At 39.6% G+C, this 22,948-nt stretch overlaps 1 protein-coding gene across 1 annotated transcript; it reads right to left on the bottom strand.

Moving 5' to 3' along the window:
- Positions 1-7,498: 7,498 nt before the first annotated feature.
- On the bottom strand, positions 7,499-20,722 carry tgfb5 (transforming growth factor, beta 5). Its single transcript, XM_042493177.1, has 7 exons — positions 19,266-20,722; positions 17,197-17,360; positions 15,411-15,543; positions 15,201-15,311; positions 11,808-11,988; positions 11,261-11,414; positions 7,499-7,946 (listed from the first exon to the last, which is right to left on the bottom strand). The coding sequence occupies exons 1-7, from the start codon at positions 19,618-19,620 to the stop codon at positions 7,788-7,790; spliced, it is 1,257 nt and encodes a 418-aa protein (XP_042349111.1). The 5' UTR covers positions 19,621-20,722; the 3' UTR covers positions 7,499-7,787.
- Positions 20,723-22,948: the final 2,226 nt, after the last annotated feature.

Below are 22,948 nucleotides of genomic sequence, written 5' to 3'. Positions count from 1 at the left end.
TTTAAAGACCCCTCTTCCACATAAATAACTGTGCAGGTTTGTCAACTTGTGTTTTCACCGCTCCATTACTGTACCCCCCAGCTGAACCCTGTTAGATGACTCATAATGTCTTAAAGTGACACATTAAAGTGATGATTACCAGACTTCTCTTAACACATGCTGCTTTCTGATATAACTTATTTATAACTAATTCTGAATAACCTTAACAACAAGACTTTCACTGGCATGTCAAGAAACAATGTGCCAATAAAGGCAGTGAATAAGACTGAAACCTGCACTCTTTACATTCATGTTTACCAGCTTGCAAAGTTCTAAGAAAAATCAGCTTTGAAAGTGTTTTTTGAGAGTGAACATTAATGCATTCAACACCTTTGTTTGACCTCATGACAAACAATGGTACACATTATACGTTTTGGTGAGTAACAGTGAGCGCAAACTTTTTTTTACATGAAAACTCCATTGGGCACCTTGAAAGTCTGTAGTGCCTCTTAATTGATGTAAAGTAATATAAAGACAAGCCTGACATGTCCCAATTTCTTAATACTCACTATTTTGAAGGCATTATCAAGTCTGCTCATCTTAAGAAAGAGAGTTTTCTGCACAGTTAGTAGCATTTCTATAGCATAACATATATAACACTTTGTTTGCTCATACTGTCAATGTATACTTTTTTCACTAAAATGCATTGCAAAAAGGAAATGGTGGCTTGACTTTAAGTAGCAAAAAGTTTGTGTTTGACAGCTCAAAAAAAGTGGACAGCTCTGGAAAGATCTTCGAAAACTAAGTTAATAACCAAAAAAATCTCTTTAAAGATATTTTGTTTTTCCTTTGTGTAATTGGCCATGGCATGCTAAAGTTTGATGTATTGTATCATTTTCTAACAGAATAAAAAGGTTAAAGCAGCTGAACATGACATTCAGAACATATCTGTTATTCAGGGCCTGGGCCGGGATTGTCTGCACATGGCTCTCAACATGGAGGTGGCTGAGCTGGCGGCTAGCAGATAATAATGCTAACAGTGCAAACAGTGCTACCAATGGCAGCAGCGCTGACAAAGCTAAGGGCTCATTTATACTCCTTCTACATATGTAAAAAGATATGTCCATTTCAAATATTGTAAACGTAATGTCGGCTTAGATACAGCCAATAGATGGCACTAGAGGACGGAGTCAAAAGTTTAGACAGTAAAAAATGAGGGGACAGGGGAGAAGGTCATAATAATGTATCTTTTAATGGAGGCAGTGTCATAGACTGCGGTGGTCTGCGAGGCCATTAACTGCATTACGACATGTGGAAGAAGAATTCTTTTCACTATATTATCAGTTCATTACGTTCCGCCATTTTTAAAGTGTCTTTGTCATCGCCTATACTATATCTCGCTTGAACAACGCTAAACTGCCCCCACAATCTCTAGTGGTACCCCTCTGTTTCGTCCATATACGTAAACTTTCAGACAACATGCATGAATATGGAAAACATGAATGCAGAGTACAGACAGAAGGCTTCATCTATGTATGTATATGTATCTAATGTTTACAGCGTTTGAGACAGACACACAGTACCTGTTTTCATACGTAAAAGAAGTGTAAATGAGCCCTTAACTTGGAGGAAGTGGTAACTGCTGTATGAGACCAGTGCCGAGAAACAGCATGTAGTTAACCAGAGGCATACACTCACAGGGACTCGCATGCACTGACATGCACACACCGCCAGACCATCTACCACAACAAAAAACAGAGAAGCTGAGATTATAACACACACACAGGGAGTGTGTGTTAATTCTTTACTCAGGGTGCCATTACTCCATCATAACTTATATGTTTGCAGCTATATTAATGCTCTGAATTAGGGATGCACAATAATTTTGACATGTCATCAGTACTGGCCAATGTTGGCTTTACAATAAAATACATGCTGATTTCTGCCAATATGCCGATATAAAGTTGAGGTCATTTTTTTTATTTTGCACAATGGATGAATATTACATAGACTGACAAGCATTATGTTTTATGTCTCTATCTCCTGGTGGGTCATCACAATAACAGTATGCATAATATGACGTTAATTCAACTACAGAAGACACTTGCTGATCACTAAAACTAGGTGTGGGGAAAGAGGAGATATATCGATATCAGCATCAGTTATCGGCCAATGATTTGTTATATAACATCAAGCATCCAACATCAAGCATCCCTATTCTGAATATATGGACAACCTCTATGTTCAATACAGATTCTTATGTAACACTTTCAAAAACATTTTGCTAAAAAGAAAGTATAAGTACACACTGAAAATAACTATTACGCAATATGACATTGGGGCACAGTTTCCATCCACTGGAGGGCAGGGAATGTCAAATGATCTGCAATCTCAACCCTGAAAGTCCTGAATGAACTTGGCTCTCAGTAAATGTGGAATAAACAGATCTGCTTACTCAGAATCAGGAACTACTACAAGAGGCCATCGTGGCACTCTGCCCTCCACCAGGGCCAAAATAAGTAACTGACTGAATCCGCACTTAAATTCAGGCTCCCACATATTTTGTCATCTGTTGACAGAGGGCTGGAACGAGAGAGATATTCACATAGCAATGTACTGTTGTGCTGCTGACCATGACCCATCAGTCTGACTTGTGACCTACGAGGGATGTTTTTACTCTCTGTTTCTTGTAACTCTTCTTTATATACAACGAAAGAAGAGGGTGGATATTTGAATTGTGTCTCACTGATGACTAAATATGATATTAATCTAAATGTTGGATATAAATCCCAATGTTCAATTTTAATCTCAATGTTAAACCTTAACCCTCAATGTAAATATCTATATGTAATAGTGTGGACAGGGCCGCAGCAAAATATATTTTAGTCACCTAATAAAAAAAAAAAAAAAAAAAAAAGTTAATATCGGTGTAAGTGTACAACATATGTTGAATATTTGCTACACTTTACCTTACACACTAACCAATCAAGGCTAACTGAGACAGGGTCGTTTGATTTCATTTTACATGATGTGAGAATTTTCGACCTGAAAGTTATTGTAAATAAAAATTGTGATTTGGTCTGTAGAAACAATCCTTTAATATGGTAGTGTGCAGTGTTGGGAAAGTTACTTTTGAAATGCATTACTAGTCTCCCTTTTTGAATGTATTGCAACTATTTTAATTACTTCAAAGTAATGTAACTTATTACATTATAATCACTGACATTTTGATAAGTCTTTGTAATTTATTACATTTTTTTCCTCAGTGACTATAACTTATTACAGTAGCATTTATTTTGTAATTTAATTACATTTAACTAGTTACTACCAAACACTATATATGTGGTCCTGTGCAGAGGTAGGTTTCATGTAGGAATATAATTATCAGAGTGAGTTTGTGTAATCGACAACTTGCCAAAAGGACATCAGTGAAAGTATAAAGATAAAAGATAGTATTAAGTTCAGTTGTAGGATTAGATTTAAGATTAAGTTTTGTTACATGAAATGTGGATTTAAACGCAGAACAGCTTGACTCATTTTGACAAAAAGAAACTAAAAGATGGATAAATTAAATTTGATTCAATCTTTGTAATAATTAGGGACTCAAAAATTCAAATTTAACAGTGTTTAATTACTTTTAAGGCCTTTTAAGGCCCCTGGCCTCCTGACAATTTGCAAAGGGCAAAGCAAATTGAGTATCCCAAGAATATGTGATACAGTTGCATTAATATGTCAGGGGCCACTCTGCTGCCTAATGAGTACCAATACTTTATAATTTGGTCCTTTTGCTGCTAATATTTTCATATTTTTACTTTTGAATGCAGGACTTTTACTTATTTTTACAGTGCGGTATTGCTACTTTTACTGAATTTTTAGACCTGAGTGCTTCCACAACTGTTTGACATGACTTCCACTGTCACCTCTGCACTAAGTTTAGCTCAGTACAGATAGATTTAACACTGCTTAATGTTCACGGTTTCCTTTGAATCCGTGGAGAAATAACAGAAATGTCGCCGTCCTGTGTTTACAAAGGGAACAGCTGGGCCTCTGTGGGTTTGGCCTCCCAGCTGTTTTGTCCCAGCAGGGCCTCAAATACAGCTCAGGTCTCCAAGTTTGACTGCTAGGAGAATATGGCTTCAATAATGCTGAGGCCAAAGATCGGTATCTTCTGTTTACCCCTGTGCCTCATTACCGCTCTGCTGCTTGTATAACTTTTTATTTTCTGTTTATGGTGTCCTGTTGCCGTGAGAGCTGTATTTTATTTTAACTGCCAGAAATAAATAGGAACCAATTTCAATCTAGTTGTGTGACGAATTCAGTCTCGTCCAAACCTGTAATGTGAGCTTTATTTGACCCGGACCACAAGGTGCATGTGAAAAGGACAGAATTGCTTTCTGTCATCCTCAAAAAATGTTATCAAGGGCTCTCATACATTTTTTGGTCAGTAGGGAAGAAGCAGAGCCAGGAATCATGACGGATTTGGATATGTGGAGGCTATACAGGCCGGATGTATGGATGTATGCATATGTCTGCACACTCCCTCACAAGGTCAAAGGCACGGACATAGTTTACGTTATGTCTGAGTGTGTGTGTGTGTGTGGTGTGAGCGGGGGTCGATAGACTTCCCTCCCAAGGACAGTGGGACCCAGTGTGAGACAGAGCAAGGCGCTCTACCGTGGGATAAGTACAGGTTGGATATAGCAAGGGGTAGTTAAGTGGAAAAGACTAACAGATGCTGGGGCTAGTTTACTCGGGGGGGAGGGAGCCTCACCACAGCTCGAGCACTAGCACCCCGACAAACACACACACACACACGCACACACACACTGTGAGTCTGCATTCTCATTGCGGCTTAGAAAAAACAATTTTACTGCGATGGCTGGAGAACAGTTTGTATCTCTTTAAGCTTTTTTAACAACCGAAGTCACTTGGACAAAACTCCTCAGCAAAGACAGACACATGTCCCTCCAATGTCAGGACATTAAAGGATACGTTTACCAAAATAAAGTTTAAAAAATAAAAGCCATAATGCACCTGTAGGGGCATGTATCAATGCAAACATTTTGGGTTTAACTTAGACAGTTTTTTTCTAAATATTTATGTGATTTCCACCTTAAATCCAATGAACCGAATCATGTATATTAAACATTATAGTACAGAGACGGCACTTGTAAAAATAGCTAATGACTTATTGATGGTCTCTGTATTAATCCTATTAGATCTTAGTGCTGCATTTGACACCGTTGAAGGTCTGCTTCAGAGTACCACAAGGTTCTGTGCTTGGACCAGTCCTTTTCACCTTATATATGCTTCCCCTTGGCAGCATTATTAGAAATCACTCTGTAAACTTCCACAGTTATGTGGATGATACGCAACTATATCTATCTGTGAAGCCAGATGAAAGCGATCAATTATCTAGATAACAAGCATGTCTTAAGGACATAAAAGCCTGGATGAGCCGCAATTTCCTGATGTTAAATTCAGACCAAAATTAAGTTATTGTTCTTGGCCCCAAACACCCCAGAAACTTTTTTTCTAAAGATATAATTTCTATAGATGGCATTGCCTTGGCCTCTAGCACAAGTGTAAGGAACCTCGGAGTTATATTTAATCAAGATTTATCTGTTGCCTCCCATATAAACCAAACTTCAAGGACTGCTTTCTTTCACTCGCCTAACATTAAAAAATTAGGCATATCCTGTCTCAAACAGAAGCCAAAAAATTAGTGCACACATTTATTACTTCTAGGCGGGATTACTGTAACTTCCTATTATCCGGATGCCCCAACGAGTGTCTGAGGGCTCTCCAGCTGGTGCAGAACACTGCTGCATGTGTACTAACAGGAACCAAGACAAGGGATCATATTTCTCCTGTTTTAGCTTCCTTATACTGGCTCCCTGTAAAATCCACAATTTAATTTAAATTTTTTTTAATATTTGCCACTGAAATGAGTATAAGTATAAAGCGGTATAAATTGGAAATGCTCCAGTAAAGTAAGAGTGCGTCAAAATTTTATCTATGTACAGTACTTGGATACTTTGTGACATTCCACCACTGTCTGGTCTTAAACTTATGTAAAAGTAGAAGTATCACATTGTAAAAATACAAGTATATTTACTCTGTTACATTCCACCAAAGCCTATATGATAGTTACATAATGCGGGAGAGTCCTGTGTTTCTATGTTAAGCAACATTCAGGATATTGCTGAAAGGAAAAAAAATGAAATGGGAATGTAAAATGGAGAAAAAAACACTTCTGAAACCAGCGGTCCCTCCCACTTCGCAACCCGACACAATGTTATTTTAAAAACACTTTGCCAGCCAATCAGAAACAAGCTATAACTCCAGTAAACCACTGGTTCTGTTAATACCATCCAGGGCCAGATGTTGTTGTTGTGACGGCCTGACAGATTTGACTGTGACTTAAACTCAAGTGTCAACTAAAAGAAAATCATAAGTCCACATTTCAGTTTCTGCAGGTTCACCGAGGAAAAAAACCTCTGTCGCAATCACAATAAAATTAAGAATACAAGCCAGGGACCGATTTCTGTGCTATCAGGCATGACCTAAGCAGCCACACATGTACTGTCCACACACACACACACACACACCCAGTCGCCCTCTGTCTCAAATACACACACACACACACACACACACACATACAAACCACTGGCATACCAGAGAGCCTATATTTAAAATGAGCCCTGGGGATGTTTTTTATTTTCAGCATTTAGACATTCTATCAAAAGTGGTCAATGTGGACACTTGGGTGAAGAGAGAGACTCTGTGTGTGTGTGTGTGTGTGTGTGTGCGTGTATGTGTGTGTGTGTGTGTGTGTCAGTGAGACTGGTGGTAAAACACAGGTATGACAAAATATAATCATAGCATAGGAATAGGAATGAGTCAACATCTTTTTACAATAAGATGATAAATGCACATTCAGAAAATGAGCATGACTGAGTGAGATTACGGAATATTTGAGTCAGACCCAAATAGGTACAAATTTGCTAAGACTGCAAAATACCACCTTCCAAACTTGTAGCCGTTCCAAATACAGCCCTATCATCCCACGTCTCATTTTCAAAGCCTCTCTTTTCTCCCTCTCTCCTCCCACCACAAATCCCAGAACCTCGAGCAGCAGAGAGAGGGAGAGAGAGACAGAGGAGATGAGGGGAGCATTTAAATCTAGCGTTCCGTGAGTGGTCGGGTCGGTGTCTGGAAATCTTTCACATCCTGTTTACGCCGGGCAGATTTCAGCCCGGGAACCACAGAGAGCTGGCAGGGCCTCCGCCTGGACACAACTCCTCTCTCTCTTTTCTATCTGCCTCCCTCGCCTAAAGATCTCAGACTGCAAACCTTTCCACGCCGCCTCCTTCCTATCAACACCTTCAAACCTAAAGCAAACACGTCTAGCTCGCTGCACTGCCCGCAGGAATATACGGCCGAGGTGGAATCAAAATCCAGATAAAAAGAATCCTTTTCATGCGGACCAAATGTGGCCAAATCACACAACACCCCCTTTAATATCCAGGTGCAGGTTTAATACAGCTATGTTGTCATACTGTATGTACAGTGTCCTATATCAAACGGAAAGTTCCAGAGAGTGAAGAAGTTTTCATGCCTGTAAAGAATGGGATATCTGAGTAACATTATAACGTCTGAAAAAGTCTGCTAAAGGTGATCAAACAGTTAAGATTAATGAACAAAGGATCCGTCTGTCCTCCCGTCTTTACTTTCCCCCTGAGCGAAAAACAGTTTGTAGCTTTTGGTCCAGTAATCATTCTCCTCCCTCACCTCTTCCTCCGAACTCAGCGGCACTTGCAGGATTTGACGACCATATTTGAGAGTTGTTCAACACGTGGTGTGCGGCCGATGAAGTACATGATGGTGAGGGGCTCCAGGTCCTGAGGAACGCAGCAGGGCGAGGCAGAGGCCTCTGGGTTCAGCTTGTTGTACAGCGGCAAGATCTGACCAGGTGAAAGGAATCAGTGTTAAACTAAGAAATCAGTTTCTTATTATCAACAATGAAGTCCTACATGAACACAATTTTTGACCAAGATAGAGCAGTTTTCTTTTTTTCACTTGGGCACTCTGTGTTTTGTCCTCCTGCTCCTCTCAGCGCTGTGTAGTTTGCAGACCTCAGCTGGGAAATCAAAATGTGATGACAGTTGTGGGGTTGTTCGTTTATGTTGCCAGACCCGTGTTACAGGAATAGCTCAACAATAGTTCACTCGGTCCCCCTCCCTTTATGCTAAGCTAAGCTAACCAACTGCAGGCGGTAAAGTAGCTTCATATTCACAGACATAAGAATGGTATAAATCTTCTAATATAACTCTTGGCACAGAGGCGAATAAACTTATTTCCCAAGATGTCCTAAATAATACCTAAAATTTCTTTCTTTAAACTTTGATAGCTGTTGGAATATGTTGTATAACAACAGCAAAGGGGTTTTTGGTTCAGGGGTTTCCAAGGCCTTGACACACCAAACTGAGTGTCAGTGAGCGTTTAGTCTTCGCAGTGTGTCCTATACCATCGGCCCTTGTTGGCTTTTTTTCAGCTGATTTAACATGTTGAATTGGCGTCAGAGACAACGACGCCTGTTGGTGAATGAAATCACTGTGATTGGCACTGCAGCTCAGCGCAAGACGAGACAAACGGAAGTGAGGAAAGTAAATCAACAGAAAATGAGATCGAAACAAACTTTTTATATTACCTAAGACTGTTTTTCTTTAGTCATTAAACTCTTTAGGAGAAACATTTCCTGATGGTTTGCATTTTTCATGTTGGTGCACAAACAGTTAATATGTTCTTTTAACATTGGATTGTGTTGTTAATGTGCTACCTGGCTAACTATTGTCAAGACAATCTTTCAGTTTCCCTTTGGATAAAGATTACAAATGAACAACGTCTGCTCATATGGAGATACTCCACACTTACTACCACTGGGGTGAATCATGTATTGATCAATTTTTGCTGTATTTTGCTGTGTAACATATTTTTGTTACAAACATCCATGTCATGAAGGGGACATATCAAAATTTTGAAAAAAAATTTAAAAAATAAAATAAACATGGCAGTGCTTTGTTCTACCTCAAGGAAGAGGGGGTAGGCTATCTGAAAAACCAAAGCCTTTTAATAACTGTGTCCGTCCAACTTTGAAATCAAAAGATCACCCCTGGAAGGCTGTGCAGGTAAATATTTTACCATCAAAGTTTAAACATTGGCACAATATCCTAAAACCCCTGTCGGTTAATGTGTTTCCTTATTTGCCTTCAAATACAAGAAAAACATCCAAACTTCATCAAACCAAGAAAATCAAAACCTGTGGAAGTCACAGAGGTGTTTGTTGTCAGCAGTGAAATGTTTTATTGCAGAAAACTTAAGTGACAAATACATGTGAAAATACTACACATTTATGTTACAATAAGGGGCTAAAGGGAATTAAGGGGGTAAAAAAGTAAATCGGAGGGGTATGTAAGATTCAGTGTGGCCATAGGCCGCGTGTTGTGTGAGTCTATATGTTGTGTAAGTGGCTGCTGCAGCCCATTTATGGTGCTGGGGTTAACCAATCTTAGTGAACTGTGGTGTTTAGCAACCACAAACAATGCACTTAAAGCTCATTTAAAGGCAAACGTCACCCAATTTTCAAAGTTTCTGTATGTTGAAGTCAAGCAGGAGGTTGATTTTTGGAGTCTGGTCCAAACCAGAGTGTTTTACTGGAGAGACTGAGGAGCTGCCTCAGTTTCAGTTATTCAAGTTGCTTTAGTTTGGACTGGAGTTTTATAACTAATCTGCCACATATGATTTCTATTTACAGAGTTTGGCTGCGTCTCTCAGTCACTGTTTCCATTCAAATTATTAACCAAAAAGGAAGGTCATGACTCTTAAGAGTGCAGCAAAATACAATCTGGAAATAAGAGCACATTTGAATTTTACTTTACTAGAGAGGGTCTCCAGGCCCTCCGGGCCAAAAAGGAGACTCTCCTCCCACATAAAACCACATGGGTCTTTTGTACAAGCAGCCATTACAACCCATATATATGTGGAGTGTTACTCTGGCCTCTTGTGACACATAGTTATTATGACAGGAGCAAAAGAGGAAGTCAGGTGATGAATAATAAAGAGTAACAAAGTTTGCATAGGTGACTGGGTCAAACAAACACAGAACTTTCATCCAGGAGATAAGTGTTGATGTCGTTTGAAACCATATGCCAATGCTGAGTTATTTTGAGAATGTAACGTAGTATGCCATAGTATTTGATGCTGGTAACAGAAGTAACAGATGTTCTTATTTGAAGCAAAATTCTGATCTTTTTTTCTAAACCTAACCACGTTATTTTGGTACAACTGTGATCGTTTCACAATGTTAACAACATGTTTAAAACTTAACAGACATACACTAGTTATTTATCATCCACTAGCAGGAGCGCTAATTGAGGAAAAACTCCTGTGAATTGTTTTTGGGGGTAGAAACATACGACCTATGTGGTCATATGGGTTGAAGGACTTTCTGCTTAGGGCAGATAAAGGTAGTCAAAATGTAGATGTAGATAGTAACATAAATGTTAGTCAAAGTCAAAATTACCACACTTTTCAAGGTATTTGTGTCTGGAGCACAGATCTATAATTATAACCAGATACTGGATGCCAAGATGGTGCCTATTCAGCCCAAGGCCTACTGAAATCACCGAAAAAAACGTAATAGTTTCCTGGTTTACTTCCACGGTATGCAGCCCACTGAATATGCACAGAGGTGTTTCTCCCACTGGCTCCTCCGACCAGTTTCCGCTCAGCTTGTGGACACAGATTTTTAAATTGTTTTTCTCAGCTTGAGGAACAAAATATACAAATATAAAACCTCCATGGATCAAAAATTGGCAACAATGTTACAAACATTTCTAAAATGGCAGCCTATAGGTAAAGTGCATTTTGGGCCGCAGGTGCAATATTGGAGTGGACTGGGATATTTCCTGAAATTGTATAATAGTACTGTCAATACAATACATGAGTTTTGGTAACAAGACCAGACCAGAGCTTCATTTGATACTTTACTTTGACATCACAGCTATGATGGCTTACTCTGTGTCATTTTGCCAGAATAAAATTTTGTTTTGCATCAGGAACTGTCTGATCAAAGAATAATTAAATAGGTACAAAACATTTGATTCCAGTTTTTTGTGCTGCACTGATTTTTAATACTTGGTTTTATGACACATTTTGGGTGCTACCAATGAAGACGTTCAACCCCCAGCCCTGGTGTCCTCTTACAGCAATAACTCACCATGTTATAGTGGTTGTTGGCACTCCAGAGGTAAGGACAGCTGCCGGCACAGAAGTTGGCTTTGTAACCTTTGGGCTCGTGGATCCACTTCCAGTTGAGGTCCCGCCTGAAGTCAATGTAGAGCGAGCGCAGGCAGCAGCCCTGGTCTGAGCCGCTGAGACAAAACATACACACGGAAATATTTCAGCTCCCATCCTGCATTTCATGGTCTGAGGCAAGGGCCCAAAGTTGGGTCATGGGAAAATGATAATGGGTCACCATTGAAGAGCCAGCCATCACACGGTAATGACTATGCAAGGCTGCCAGAGTTTTCTCCTGCAGCGTGAGGTAGTCTAAATAAAACACTGCATGCCTGTTGGCCTGGAGTCTAAACACAGGGTCAATATTGTTAGTTTTGCCACACAATAGTCTGCAAAGTTTTGGGTCAGGAGGAAAAAACAAAATCCACTGCCCACCACAACCAGATTTCAGAGTTACAAAACTACCTTTTAGTGCTGTCACTCAGTCACACGTAACCACACACACATGCGGCTGGTCGGTGGCCTACCGGGAGCAGGTTGTGGTGTCTGTGGCGGCCGCCCTCTTCTTGCGGTTCTTCTTGGCGGGGTTGTCCACTCGGTCACTGGGCAGCACGGTGAGGATGAGGTGTGGCGTCTTGGTGCTGAAATCTGCCTGGCCTTTAACCTGACCGGGCTTTCTAATCTGACGAAGCTGCTCATCGTCCACACCTACGGAGAGAAGTGTGACAGTTAACGCAGTGGTTCTCAACCTGGGGGGACGGGGCACCAAAGGGGTCGAAGGTTAAACATGACATAACACAAACATTAACATGAAAAAATATGTTTGTGTGTGTTTATTTATTTCACAGTTCTTGGAGGGAGTGGTCCTTTTCATTAGCAGAGGGTAGGTGGCTGCAGTATGAGTTCTTTTTTTTTCTTTTGTAATATCTTGACTCTTTCCGAAGTTACAAATATTTTTCCTTGAGCCTCCCTGAGTGACTCCAAGAAAATACATGATCCTCCCTCCAGCATAAACAACCATATTTTATTAATTACCACAAATGTTGGTATTGGAACCAATGCAACAAATAAACAGCATGGAAACGAGAGGTATCACTGAAACTAATTTCTTACGCAAAATGCAAATCCTCCTTACAAACAGCTGTGTGTGCACTTAAGTAAAACACAGGCTCATTATGCTCAACGTTAGATACATATTCAGACAAGGTTGAAGTCTTCTTTCTGTACTCTGAGTCCATTTTGTCCATATTTTGTCCTTTTAAGGTTCTATCTGGCATTTTTGTCAAAGCGTAGCTATTCATATATTATTTTTTTTTTGTGGCAGCTTATTAGCATTATGTGTTGTTTTTTAAGTTATATGCATTTTCTGACTTTTTATTTATTAAACAAAAAAGGTCAATATCACCTGTGCTATTTGGAATTCAAAACTATAAAAGCTCCATATCTCAAAATCATCAGAATGCATTTAAAAACTTACAATTCTCAGGTGGCGATTTGTGATGTTTGAAACTGACATATTCATTTTTTATATGTAAAAGAAGTATAAATGAGCTCTATGGTTGCATGAAGGATGATTTTTAAAATAAATACAAATGGCAATCTCTTAAAGTTGTGTGTCCCTCCTCTAAGCCAAAATAAAATTAAAAATGATTAATGATTTGACTTGCCCTCCCCATTTCGCAGCACATCCTCCCCCCTCGTAAATAACAAACGGTCCCTTAGCTTTGCTTTTTGTCATGGAATATGGGATAGTTTTGTCTCTTCAGGCTTGTATAAACTATTTAAATGAAACAATCTGAAAAAGGAAAGTCAGTCATTAGTGGAGCTGCTCACAAAGCAAGATAGACGCAGTAGGCGATAAGTGTTTGTGAGCAAACACTGATTCTTTTTGAAGGGTCAGAAGTCAATGACGTTGGAGTTACGCAGTTTATTTCTACAGTTTGTTAAACCTAAATGCCAGAAAGATGTAGTAGTTCATAAACAGTAATACACCTTGATATTAAGTGTTTTTCTGAGAAGGCAGTAGGACACATGTTTTGATTATTGCTGGACAAAAATTATAGTACACAGACAGACACACAGATATATATACATGATACAGATGTTTCCTGAGGCAGGAATGATTTCATGGTTTTCCTGAGCTCAAAACAAGCCCCTGCTTGTCTTACATCAGTATCAAAACTTTACGTTTTTCCAACTTGGCTCAGCTGAATGTAAATCCTGAGGAAAGTGCCATAATTTGGGGCCTAAATGAAGCAACACAGACAGTCTGAAATTCAACAGTTGCACAGTGTGTGGAAGAAACAGTCTCTCCATTATTCCTGTACGATAGTGTAGAGGTGATTCATTAATCATTTCAGCGGCGCCTCACAGACGAGTCTGCGCTTTATGCTCTCATTTTATGACCTGCACGATCATGCTGTGCTGATAGATCTTCCGCAAGTGCTTTTAATGACCTAAGAAAGCCATTTACAACCAACCTGCTCTATTAGTCATCTCTATAACCAGTCAGATAAAACAGGTTATCAATTCTTTGGCGCACTGGCTGTCAGATCTTGTGATTAGCTCAACAGTTTATTTTCACATTTAGCCCCAAAATATTGAGTGCTGGCCAGTCATCATCAGGTATCCAACACCTAAATTTAATGCTTTTTAAGACCCTTTCAAGATCATTTTAAACCAAATTTAAGACTGTTTTTTGGACAAATCATCCTTTTCTTATTAAAGCATTGCAGGTAAGTATAAAACTAAGCAGTATTTACATTAGCTGGTGTAGATGGAGGTTTATTGTTGGAATATATTTATCAAAGTGATTTAGGTTCATCTACTTTATGTCAACAGGTAAGTACAAATATAATGTAAAAATGATATTCTGTGTTAGGTTTAAAGATTTGTAACATCAGAAATGTGGACTTTAATGCAGAGGAGCTTAACTCATTTTGACAAAAATAAATTAAAAGATGACTAAAGGAAATTATATAAAATGTTTGTAGCGACAGAGTGTGCCATAGATGATATTTTTCTGTAGGCTGGCGTGGAGGTTAGCATCGCCCTGGTTCCCTCAACTAAAAAGCCTACGGGATTTTTCCATTTGATTCTGGATTATTGCAGGAAAAAAAAATCTGTGGCAAACAAATGTTAAGACAAATGTTATGACAATTTTTTTCAGCAAGATAAACACCCCTTTTAAGATTTTTTAAGCATGAATTCCATTCCCAAGAAGGAAAACGCTAACGTTAGGCTATAAATGAACTACACAATGGTCACACAACTTAACATCGCTTCTGCAACGAGGCTGTAAAGCAGTGTTTGACGTGATGTTCTGTAGTCTTATTTAGCCACTTGTAACCAATCGCCTTTTTTGAAACACATGAAAGTTTCAAAATTCACAAATGCATTTAATGAACTCTTTCTGTCATAGAACAAAATCTGAAGTCTCTTAAGCTTGTCTTAAAAACTGACCTTATTTAAGGTTTCTAAGCCAAAACCCATTGTAAAAAAAAAACCCACTGACTTTGAAACGAGGCAACCAGGAGTGCTAAAATGTTGATTCATTTCTGGACTCACAAATTAAAATTTAAAAGACTATTTAATTACTTTTTAGGCTTAATATTTTTAAAACTGAATTTCGGATGTTTTGATCCTGAGAAACGTCTGTGGCAAGTCAAGAAAGTACAAAATCATCACGTTCTGGCTCAACGCAAAATCATAGTCGTTCCTCCGATTGTCCCGTTATTGGATATATAACAGCTTGTCTCACGTTCCATTTTTCTGTGTGTGGAAATTAAAAATACACAAAGAAGTTTAAGATTCAGTGTCACTGGGGGTTAATTCTAGCTCTAGTTATTCGCTCTGCAGACACATTCATGAGTATCAAGACTTTTCTTATATGATACGCAGTGAAAATGAAAAAAACAAACCTGCAAAGAGAGCCTCCAGTTCCTCACTCTTATTGGGAACAATGTTGTTAGTGGAGGGGACGAAGGTGCAGCAGGGACAGTGGACACCTAACTTCAGGCCAAGATTATTCTCTGATCGGGAGGAAGGACACAAATGGAGATCAACTGATGGAGATGCCGTTCATAAACAATGTATATGAATCATTATGTGGAGAAGGTGCTGAGGCGAACCTGGATCTGAAATCCAGTCCTTAATGGTTTCGGTGACCTCCACAGAGATCCAGGCTCCCTTCGCCTTCGGCTGCACCGTGCGGGAGTCAATATAACGTTGAGTGGAGGTGCTCTCTTCATCTGGCTTCAGCAGCTGACATAAAACACACACACAAAGACAGTGATAAAGCTGACACACAGACACTCAGTAAATATTATTTCCACTGCAGTAAAGAGGGCATTGAGTTCATTTTCCTTCATATTTATGAATGGCACAGAGCCTAACACTGTGTCACTGTGTGTCACAGAAACCAATAACAGCCTGCAAATCTTTCATCAGGCATGTAGAGTATGTTGACTCACTTTCCTGGGGCTAACGTATTTCTGTGACTCCCTCGAGTAAAAATATAAACAAGCATAATTTGTGAAGATTTATTGTCATAAAAGTCTTGTTGGCCTGATGACCAAATTCCTGGATGGAAAATCTACACTAAAAAAAACCTTCACACATTTATATGGTATTCCTGTTTACACCTTATGCATATGAACATTATTTTTCAAAGAGAAGAAACAACTCTTGACCTTTTATATCTTATCTCTTTACTCTTTTATTGAAAATCTGTAAATTTTATTATGTTTTTATATCTTATTGCTCTGTAAAGCACTTTGAATTGCCCTGTCGTATAAAACGTGCTACACAAACAAAGCTACCTTGCCTTTCCTAAAGTGGTGTTATCAAAAGGTGAGGTAACAACAGTGATTCAGCCTATGGCTTATTGATTAAAGCATTTGCAGTATTATGCACTGGGTACTTCTGGACACATTTCTGAGAAAAAAAATGAAACTGCGCACAGGCATGAATCTCTCTCACACTCACACACAAACACGCACACTGAACAATACATTTATGCATGCAAACTGTGTGGTAACTCTGTCATCTCCCCAGCTGCACAGCTCATAAAAACAAGCTGTTGTAATTAAAATTCACCAGTCTGGTTTCAAAAATGAGACCAGACACCAAAACTCTGTCTGCAGAATGTGTACTGGGTCCTGTCTGAAAAGACAAACTGGTTAACATGGCACCAAAAGGAAGCAGGCAGCGCACTAAGGCGCTTCTGCCGCCCGTCTGAACTTGCTAACAAGCAAACTTCAATTACTGCTTACTGCCGTAGATGCCACCAAATAGAACAAAACAGAGATTTTTGAAATTGTACCTTTAAATAAGCACAGATTCTGTCAGCATCTCTTTCATGATGTATAAATATGATTTACTTGGATGTAAAAGCTTAAAAAGAAACAGCAGTGCAATAGTCTCTCACTGACATTTCTGATTCAGAGCTCAACAATAAGGATTGCCCATGGACACGTAAATTTAACAACTCACTTGATAAAAAAAAAATGAGTCGATTTTTCCTGAGCTGATGATGGAAGTAGATTAGAAGTAAACCATTTCACTTCCTTCTCATCGCTGTTGAGAGTTGCACATATGCAGAACTGATCAGACACTCGCACTCGGTGGGTGGATGTGGATTAAACACCAAACTGTGCATTGCATAGTTTGCCGCAAGTTTGAGAGCAACAAGGAGAAAATGGGGCTATTTTTCATGACACTTAAATCTTTGTTGTTATTTGATAACTGCTTATTAATAAAACTATTTGTATATAGCCAAGGAAAAATAGACTTTGGCAAGTACATTTCTGACAAAAAACAGTAATGTTGAATCTTTTAATTACATGCTAGTTTGGTGGTTATGCTGCAGTCGAAGTGATAAACAGCTGAGCTTTGAGCCATCCTGCTGCTGTTTACCTGATAGATCTCCACTCTCTGCTCTGAGGCCCGGGCCTGCGGGTTGGGAGCTCTAAATATCCTGAACTCAGCTTTAACAAGGGTGCTGTTGGTCAGGTCCACTCCACTGACGTCGAAGTGAACCACTCTGTAATGTGGGTTGGGGGCTGCTGGCTGTACCGCATCTGAAAGAAAAAAAACATAAAAAGGATGACTAATGATTCAACAACTCGTGCTTTGTGTGACAATGTCATATTTATAGTATAGGTTAAAAAGCACTCTGGGACTGATGCATTGTCTCGGACATAATTACTGCTGATGAGTGTCTCGAAAACTAAATTATAGGTTTGGGCATAGTGAGTAAAAAACGTCTGGTCTTATGTTTAATATATGGGTAATTGTTACGTTTGGGGGTTTTACTGTATGAAAAGTCACCTCCCAACTAGACACTTATGTAATTATGTAGTTTCCAGTACCATTAATCCAAAAATCTCCCAAATGAGGTCCATCAACACCAAGTTTTGTTTAAATCCGTGAGAGCTGCGTGCTTTCAACCAGAGCTGGCAGTCTGCCATCATGAAGCTGCTGCAGGCACCTGGTTTATTTAAGCTGTGACAAAATACTTCTGTTGTAAAAATACTGCAATTAAGAGACATTTTTAAATACCGCTTTGTGAAACATTACAGCTATATGAAGCAGTAAGAGTTAGACTCAGATACATTAAAGATGCGTGAGCAATTTCACCATCAAGAAAAGGACCATTTTGCACCACTAATTCTGTTTATCTTTTGATGTCAGATTAACTGCTAGTAAACATGTAAAAAATGCAGCAATATTACTTATAAAAGACTGCTTTGTACAAACTTGAGTAGGATGTGAACATTTCTTCCTTTGCAGCGGTATGAGATTTTCACGGTCCGATTACCAAAAATATCTGTGTCACGGTATTACAGTACTACAGAATTATTATTAATATCACTTACAATGACCCTGAAAGGAATTAAAACAGAAGGTTTTCCATTAGTTAAATGTTCTAACTATAATTGAAACTTGAAACCATTTTCTAACAATAAATAAGTAAGTTTGTGTAAGAGTCTTTCTTTTGAAAATAACAGAAAATAAAAGTGAGATTCTTGTTCCAGCTCCATTTTTTTTTTCACAATACCATATATAAGCAAATGTACACTGTATAATAAGAGTCCAATTTCATACCGTAGTATATAGCTGAAACCCGATCCACGACTGATACTTTCAACACAGAATGGGCAATGGCACTGAAGGAGGTGAAGTCTATTTATTCAGTGAGCCTTCTTCTAAATACGTTATACATAAACAAAAGACAAAAATGCAAGGTTGAATCCATAAAAATGGCCTGCTGCTGCCTTTATTGTATTATTCTTTAATTAGCCTACTGGATATACTGCTTTTACTTCTTCAGGCCTATAAAACGGCGTCAAACAACCTAAGGAGCAAAAAGCACTTTTTAATATGGTGCAGATTATAACCAGCGATGAAGATCCATATTGTTTGTTTTAAGGAGTAACAAGCAAAAAAGGGAACTTTAACATCAATTTGGATGATGTCTTGTCGGTTGGGATGCACGATAATTGATTTTTTCAGATATCTGATATGCCAATATAAAAATATCCCATTTGATCTATACCAACATTGCTATATACACTTTTTTTCTGTAGTTTCTGTAGTTGTAATGATCATCAAGTCTCTTCTGTAGGGGAATTATCATATTATGCATACTCTTATCGTGAAGTCCCACCAGCAGATGGAGACATGAAATACAAAGCTTTTTGGTGTATGTAACCTGATATTGCTTAATTGTGCAAAATAAGAAAAATACTTTAACTTAGGGTTGATGTTTTGTACAAGTTCACTCTATCGATTTAAAAAAATATATTTTGGTTTGTCATATCAGCAGATATCAGCATGCTGGCCGGTTCCAATATTTCATTTTAGAGCCACAACATGCCAATATTATCGTGCATCCCTATTAGTAAGTTCTTTTGGAGGCCCTTCAGTGACCCAAAGCAACCATACATGGATCATTTGTATCACAACATCATAAATGGACTCACTTGTATCGGTTCGGGGTGGCAGCATATCGATCCTCTGCACCTCTTTGGCGTAATAGTCCTCCTCGCTGCTCTCGCGCTCGCACGCAGATTCGGCCAGGCGCGCGCGCTCCTTCAGCAGCTCCCGCGTGCTGTTGTAAAGCAGCATGACCTCCGGGGGCACAGAGCCAGCCGGCGGATCCTCGTCCTTTTCCGGCGGGCTGCGGATGCGGAGCTTGCTGAGGATCTGTCCGCGGACCGCCTCGATGCGCCGGGACTTTTGCGCGTCCAGGTTGATGGAGTGGCACGTGTTGAAGCCCTCCACCAGCAACACACCGGAGAACCGGAGCAGCAGCAGCGCGAGGCGGGGGAGCCACATCGTCCGGTGAGGAGACGGAGAGAGTCCAGAGAAATCCAGCTGAAACTGTTAGGGTCACTAAAGCGAATTCTCAAAACCCAGAATGAATAAATATGTGCGTAAACTGAGGGTACATCCAAAACTACTAGAATAGGCTTAAAAATCCAATATCTGCTTCTAACAGGCTATTTTGGTCAAACCACTTTCTGTGGAAAAGGAAAACCACATTTGCTGACTTTACATTCAGTCTGCTAAGATATTTTTATAACATTGCTCAAACGTGCGTCTGCATATTTTAACACCAGACGCGTAAATACGCACCGTCATTTATTCCTTAAAGACTACGTTTACGTTATTGTATCAAAAGGCAAACTTTTAATGAAAAGAAAACCCATCCGTACAAGAAAAACACGCCAAATAATATCACTCTACAACCAAACTCCACTGTAAAAACCTCACATTTAGTGATTGGAAATTTGGCCGCCGCCTGAATTCCAATCTGGTGCGCTCAAAAGCTCCAGTGTTGCCCCGTGCCGGTGCGTGCGCGCTTAAAGGTATTTAATTACAGTCTAACCGATAAGTTAGAGTTTTATCCGTCTCCTTTTTCCGTCGTCCATCCTCGGGATAATTCAACAGCTGTCAGGAGAGAAGAGTCATCGCAGCTCAGCCCATGTCGCAAATCCTCCACACAAAAACCTTCATCTGCAGCAGCACGGCTCCCCTGCTTTCACCTCCGAAACACCCATCTGTGGAGCAAAAAAATGGCCCATGCCCGCATCCAAAATCTACTTTCAGCTTTTAAAAAAAAAACTCAATGAGGTCCTCCCATTCCCCGTTATATGTAAACAGAAAGTAGTCTGCACTAAAACGTAGGAAGAAACTGTTGATTTATGTTGGAAAAACCATGGTGGGCCTGTTAATCCCCCTCATATAAACATCAAAACACGGAAAAAGTCAGACGACATAAAAAGGCATGACGCAGAAAAATATATGAAAGAAGTCCTTGTGCTGAGAATTTAAAAAAAAAAAAAGAGGAAACTTTACAGTAAATTACAGATCCTCGGTCTAAATGAGCTCCAGCCTGAAAACACTGAGACCTGCTGCATGATGTGACTCCATTACTGTGCAGCTCCTCTGGGAGAAATGCTCAGACAGGAGGAGGAGGAGGAGGAGGGAGGGACTGGATGTGAGAGGTGGTGGTGGTGGTGGGGCGGGTTGCCACCAAAGTGAAGGGAGTGTGTGATTATGTAGGCAAGAGCCATCTTCCTCTCTCTCTCTCTCTCACACACACACACATTTTGCAATTTCTTCTCTCCACAAAAATGCTTGCACCACCCTCTCTCCGCAGGTAAACATCCCCCAAGGCCACATCAGGCTTAAAGTAATATTTCAACATTTTGGGAAGAATGCTTATTCACTTTGTAACAGAGGATTAGATGAAAGCTTACCACGCTCATGTCTGTGCAGGAAATATGAAGCCGGTTTCATGGAGCCAGCAGCCAGCTAACATTAGCTTAGCTTAGCATAAACACAGAGGACAGGGAGGAAACGGCTAACTTTGCTCTGTAGCCTACAAAATAAATAAAAACAGCACATGTAAAGTTCACCAGTTAACACGTTACAACTCATTTGTTAAAATCACTACAAATCCCCCTGACAGAGGTTCTAGCTAAGCTTCTAATGTCCTATTATCCTATAAAATGTCCTAAAATCTTAGAAAAGTCCTAAAATCATAGAAATGTCTTTAAATCAAACAAAAATGTTCGGGCAAGTTAAGTATCCTTGCTTTAGTGACAATAATTGCTCAAAAAGAGAATTTTTCAGGGCTAAAGATGCCTATGTTTGGCGTTGGTGGGGCAGGTGGAGCATTTGGGCGGAAATTGCTCATGCCTACTACCGATCTCATTTACCAACAACTTTTCCCTGCAAAGAAATAACGTTTAAGTTACATATCTGCCCATTAAACATTGAACTTTCAGTTTTGCACGTTTTTTTGTACAAGTTAAACACACAAGATATAACATGTTAAGTAGTGAGCTTTAGAGTTGCTGGAAAGTAGATTTTGGGCCCCATAGTATCATGAGGCGGAAGCAGAAGTTGTAATACCACTTTTGGCCACTATGAAAAATTAACTTTGCAGCCTGGTCCTTTCCTCGGGGACTTGGTCTGGACTCTCTGCCACCCCAAACACTTCACAGATATTGCAATTCAGTCGGGCACCGTAGTTGACGATGTTAAGCAGCCAAACGGGGACTTTGTTGTAATTGAAGACGTAATATTGGCTCCTGCAGCAATAACCGCCAACTGTAACTTTAGAAGAGTAAACACCGCAATAAGTGAAGTAAATTCAGTAATAGAGCCAAAAACAACAGTTAAACAACAAGAGGATGCACTCAGAGTTTCTCGGAGGAAAATACTTTTTTGACGCTTTTCTGACTCGATTTGGCAAAAGCTTGATTTATCAACTGGCTCTACTGATGATGAAAAAGATGCTCCCCGATACAAAACCATGCTTATTGTTGTTACGGTACTGATTGCAGAGGACCAGATATGAGAGGCTGCAAAGTTGGGGATCACGGACCTGCAGACAGTGTACTCAATGTTTCAGACAGACAAAAACGAGGCCGACAGCCGGTATTCATCAGTCCAGAGGCAGCTGGGTGCTGAATGAGAAACGGTGACAACAATAATAACAAAATAACGTTATACTTGCAACGCCAGTGTATGGCAAAAACCTGATGGGGATTGATGTCGACGAGGAACACGTCACATACAAATGACAGATATTAATAAATAGTATTTTTTTAGGCCGTGACTGTCAACCTGACAATTTATTTGTATAACAGAGGATAGTGTTAACGTGAGGATTGGATGAATACGTTTGTCAAGCTGAGTACTCCCACCCAAGTGTTTGGATTGTCAGCGAGTCCAGACTGATCCAAAGATAGAAACTGAATGTTGAGCTCATGTTATCAGGATGCTCTTACCAGGCTAAACAAACAGACCAGGTGATTAAAACCTGTAAAAACACTGAAAAAAGGCATTTCATTTTACAAATCAGTGTTTCTCTTTCGTTGTTTGGCACGTTGGAGACGTGTGCTCATGACGTTTTCACCGGGAGCCGAATCATCCGCAGAAGTCTGTTCTTTTTAAACCAAACGGACCTGGTGATTTAAACTGGTAAAAACATTGAATAAATCGGTTTCACGTAAAAAAATATATTTTTTTCTGATGCTGCAAGTTGTAGAGGGAATGCTAACTATGGTGGACGATGCCAAAAACGCGAACTTCCCCATCAAGAGCCAGTGTGGCAAACAACGCAACAAACTCTGTTGATGAGGAACCGCTA

The sequence above is a fragment of the Plectropomus leopardus genome, chromosome 9 (genome assembly GCF_008729295.1).
Source record: "Plectropomus leopardus isolate mb chromosome 9, YSFRI_Pleo_2.0, whole genome shotgun sequence".
NCBI lineage: Eukaryota > Metazoa > Chordata > Actinopteri > Perciformes > Serranidae > Plectropomus > Plectropomus leopardus.
The sequence above is the reverse complement of the archived record's forward strand: the minus strand, read 5'-3'. Positions and strand labels throughout refer to the sequence as shown.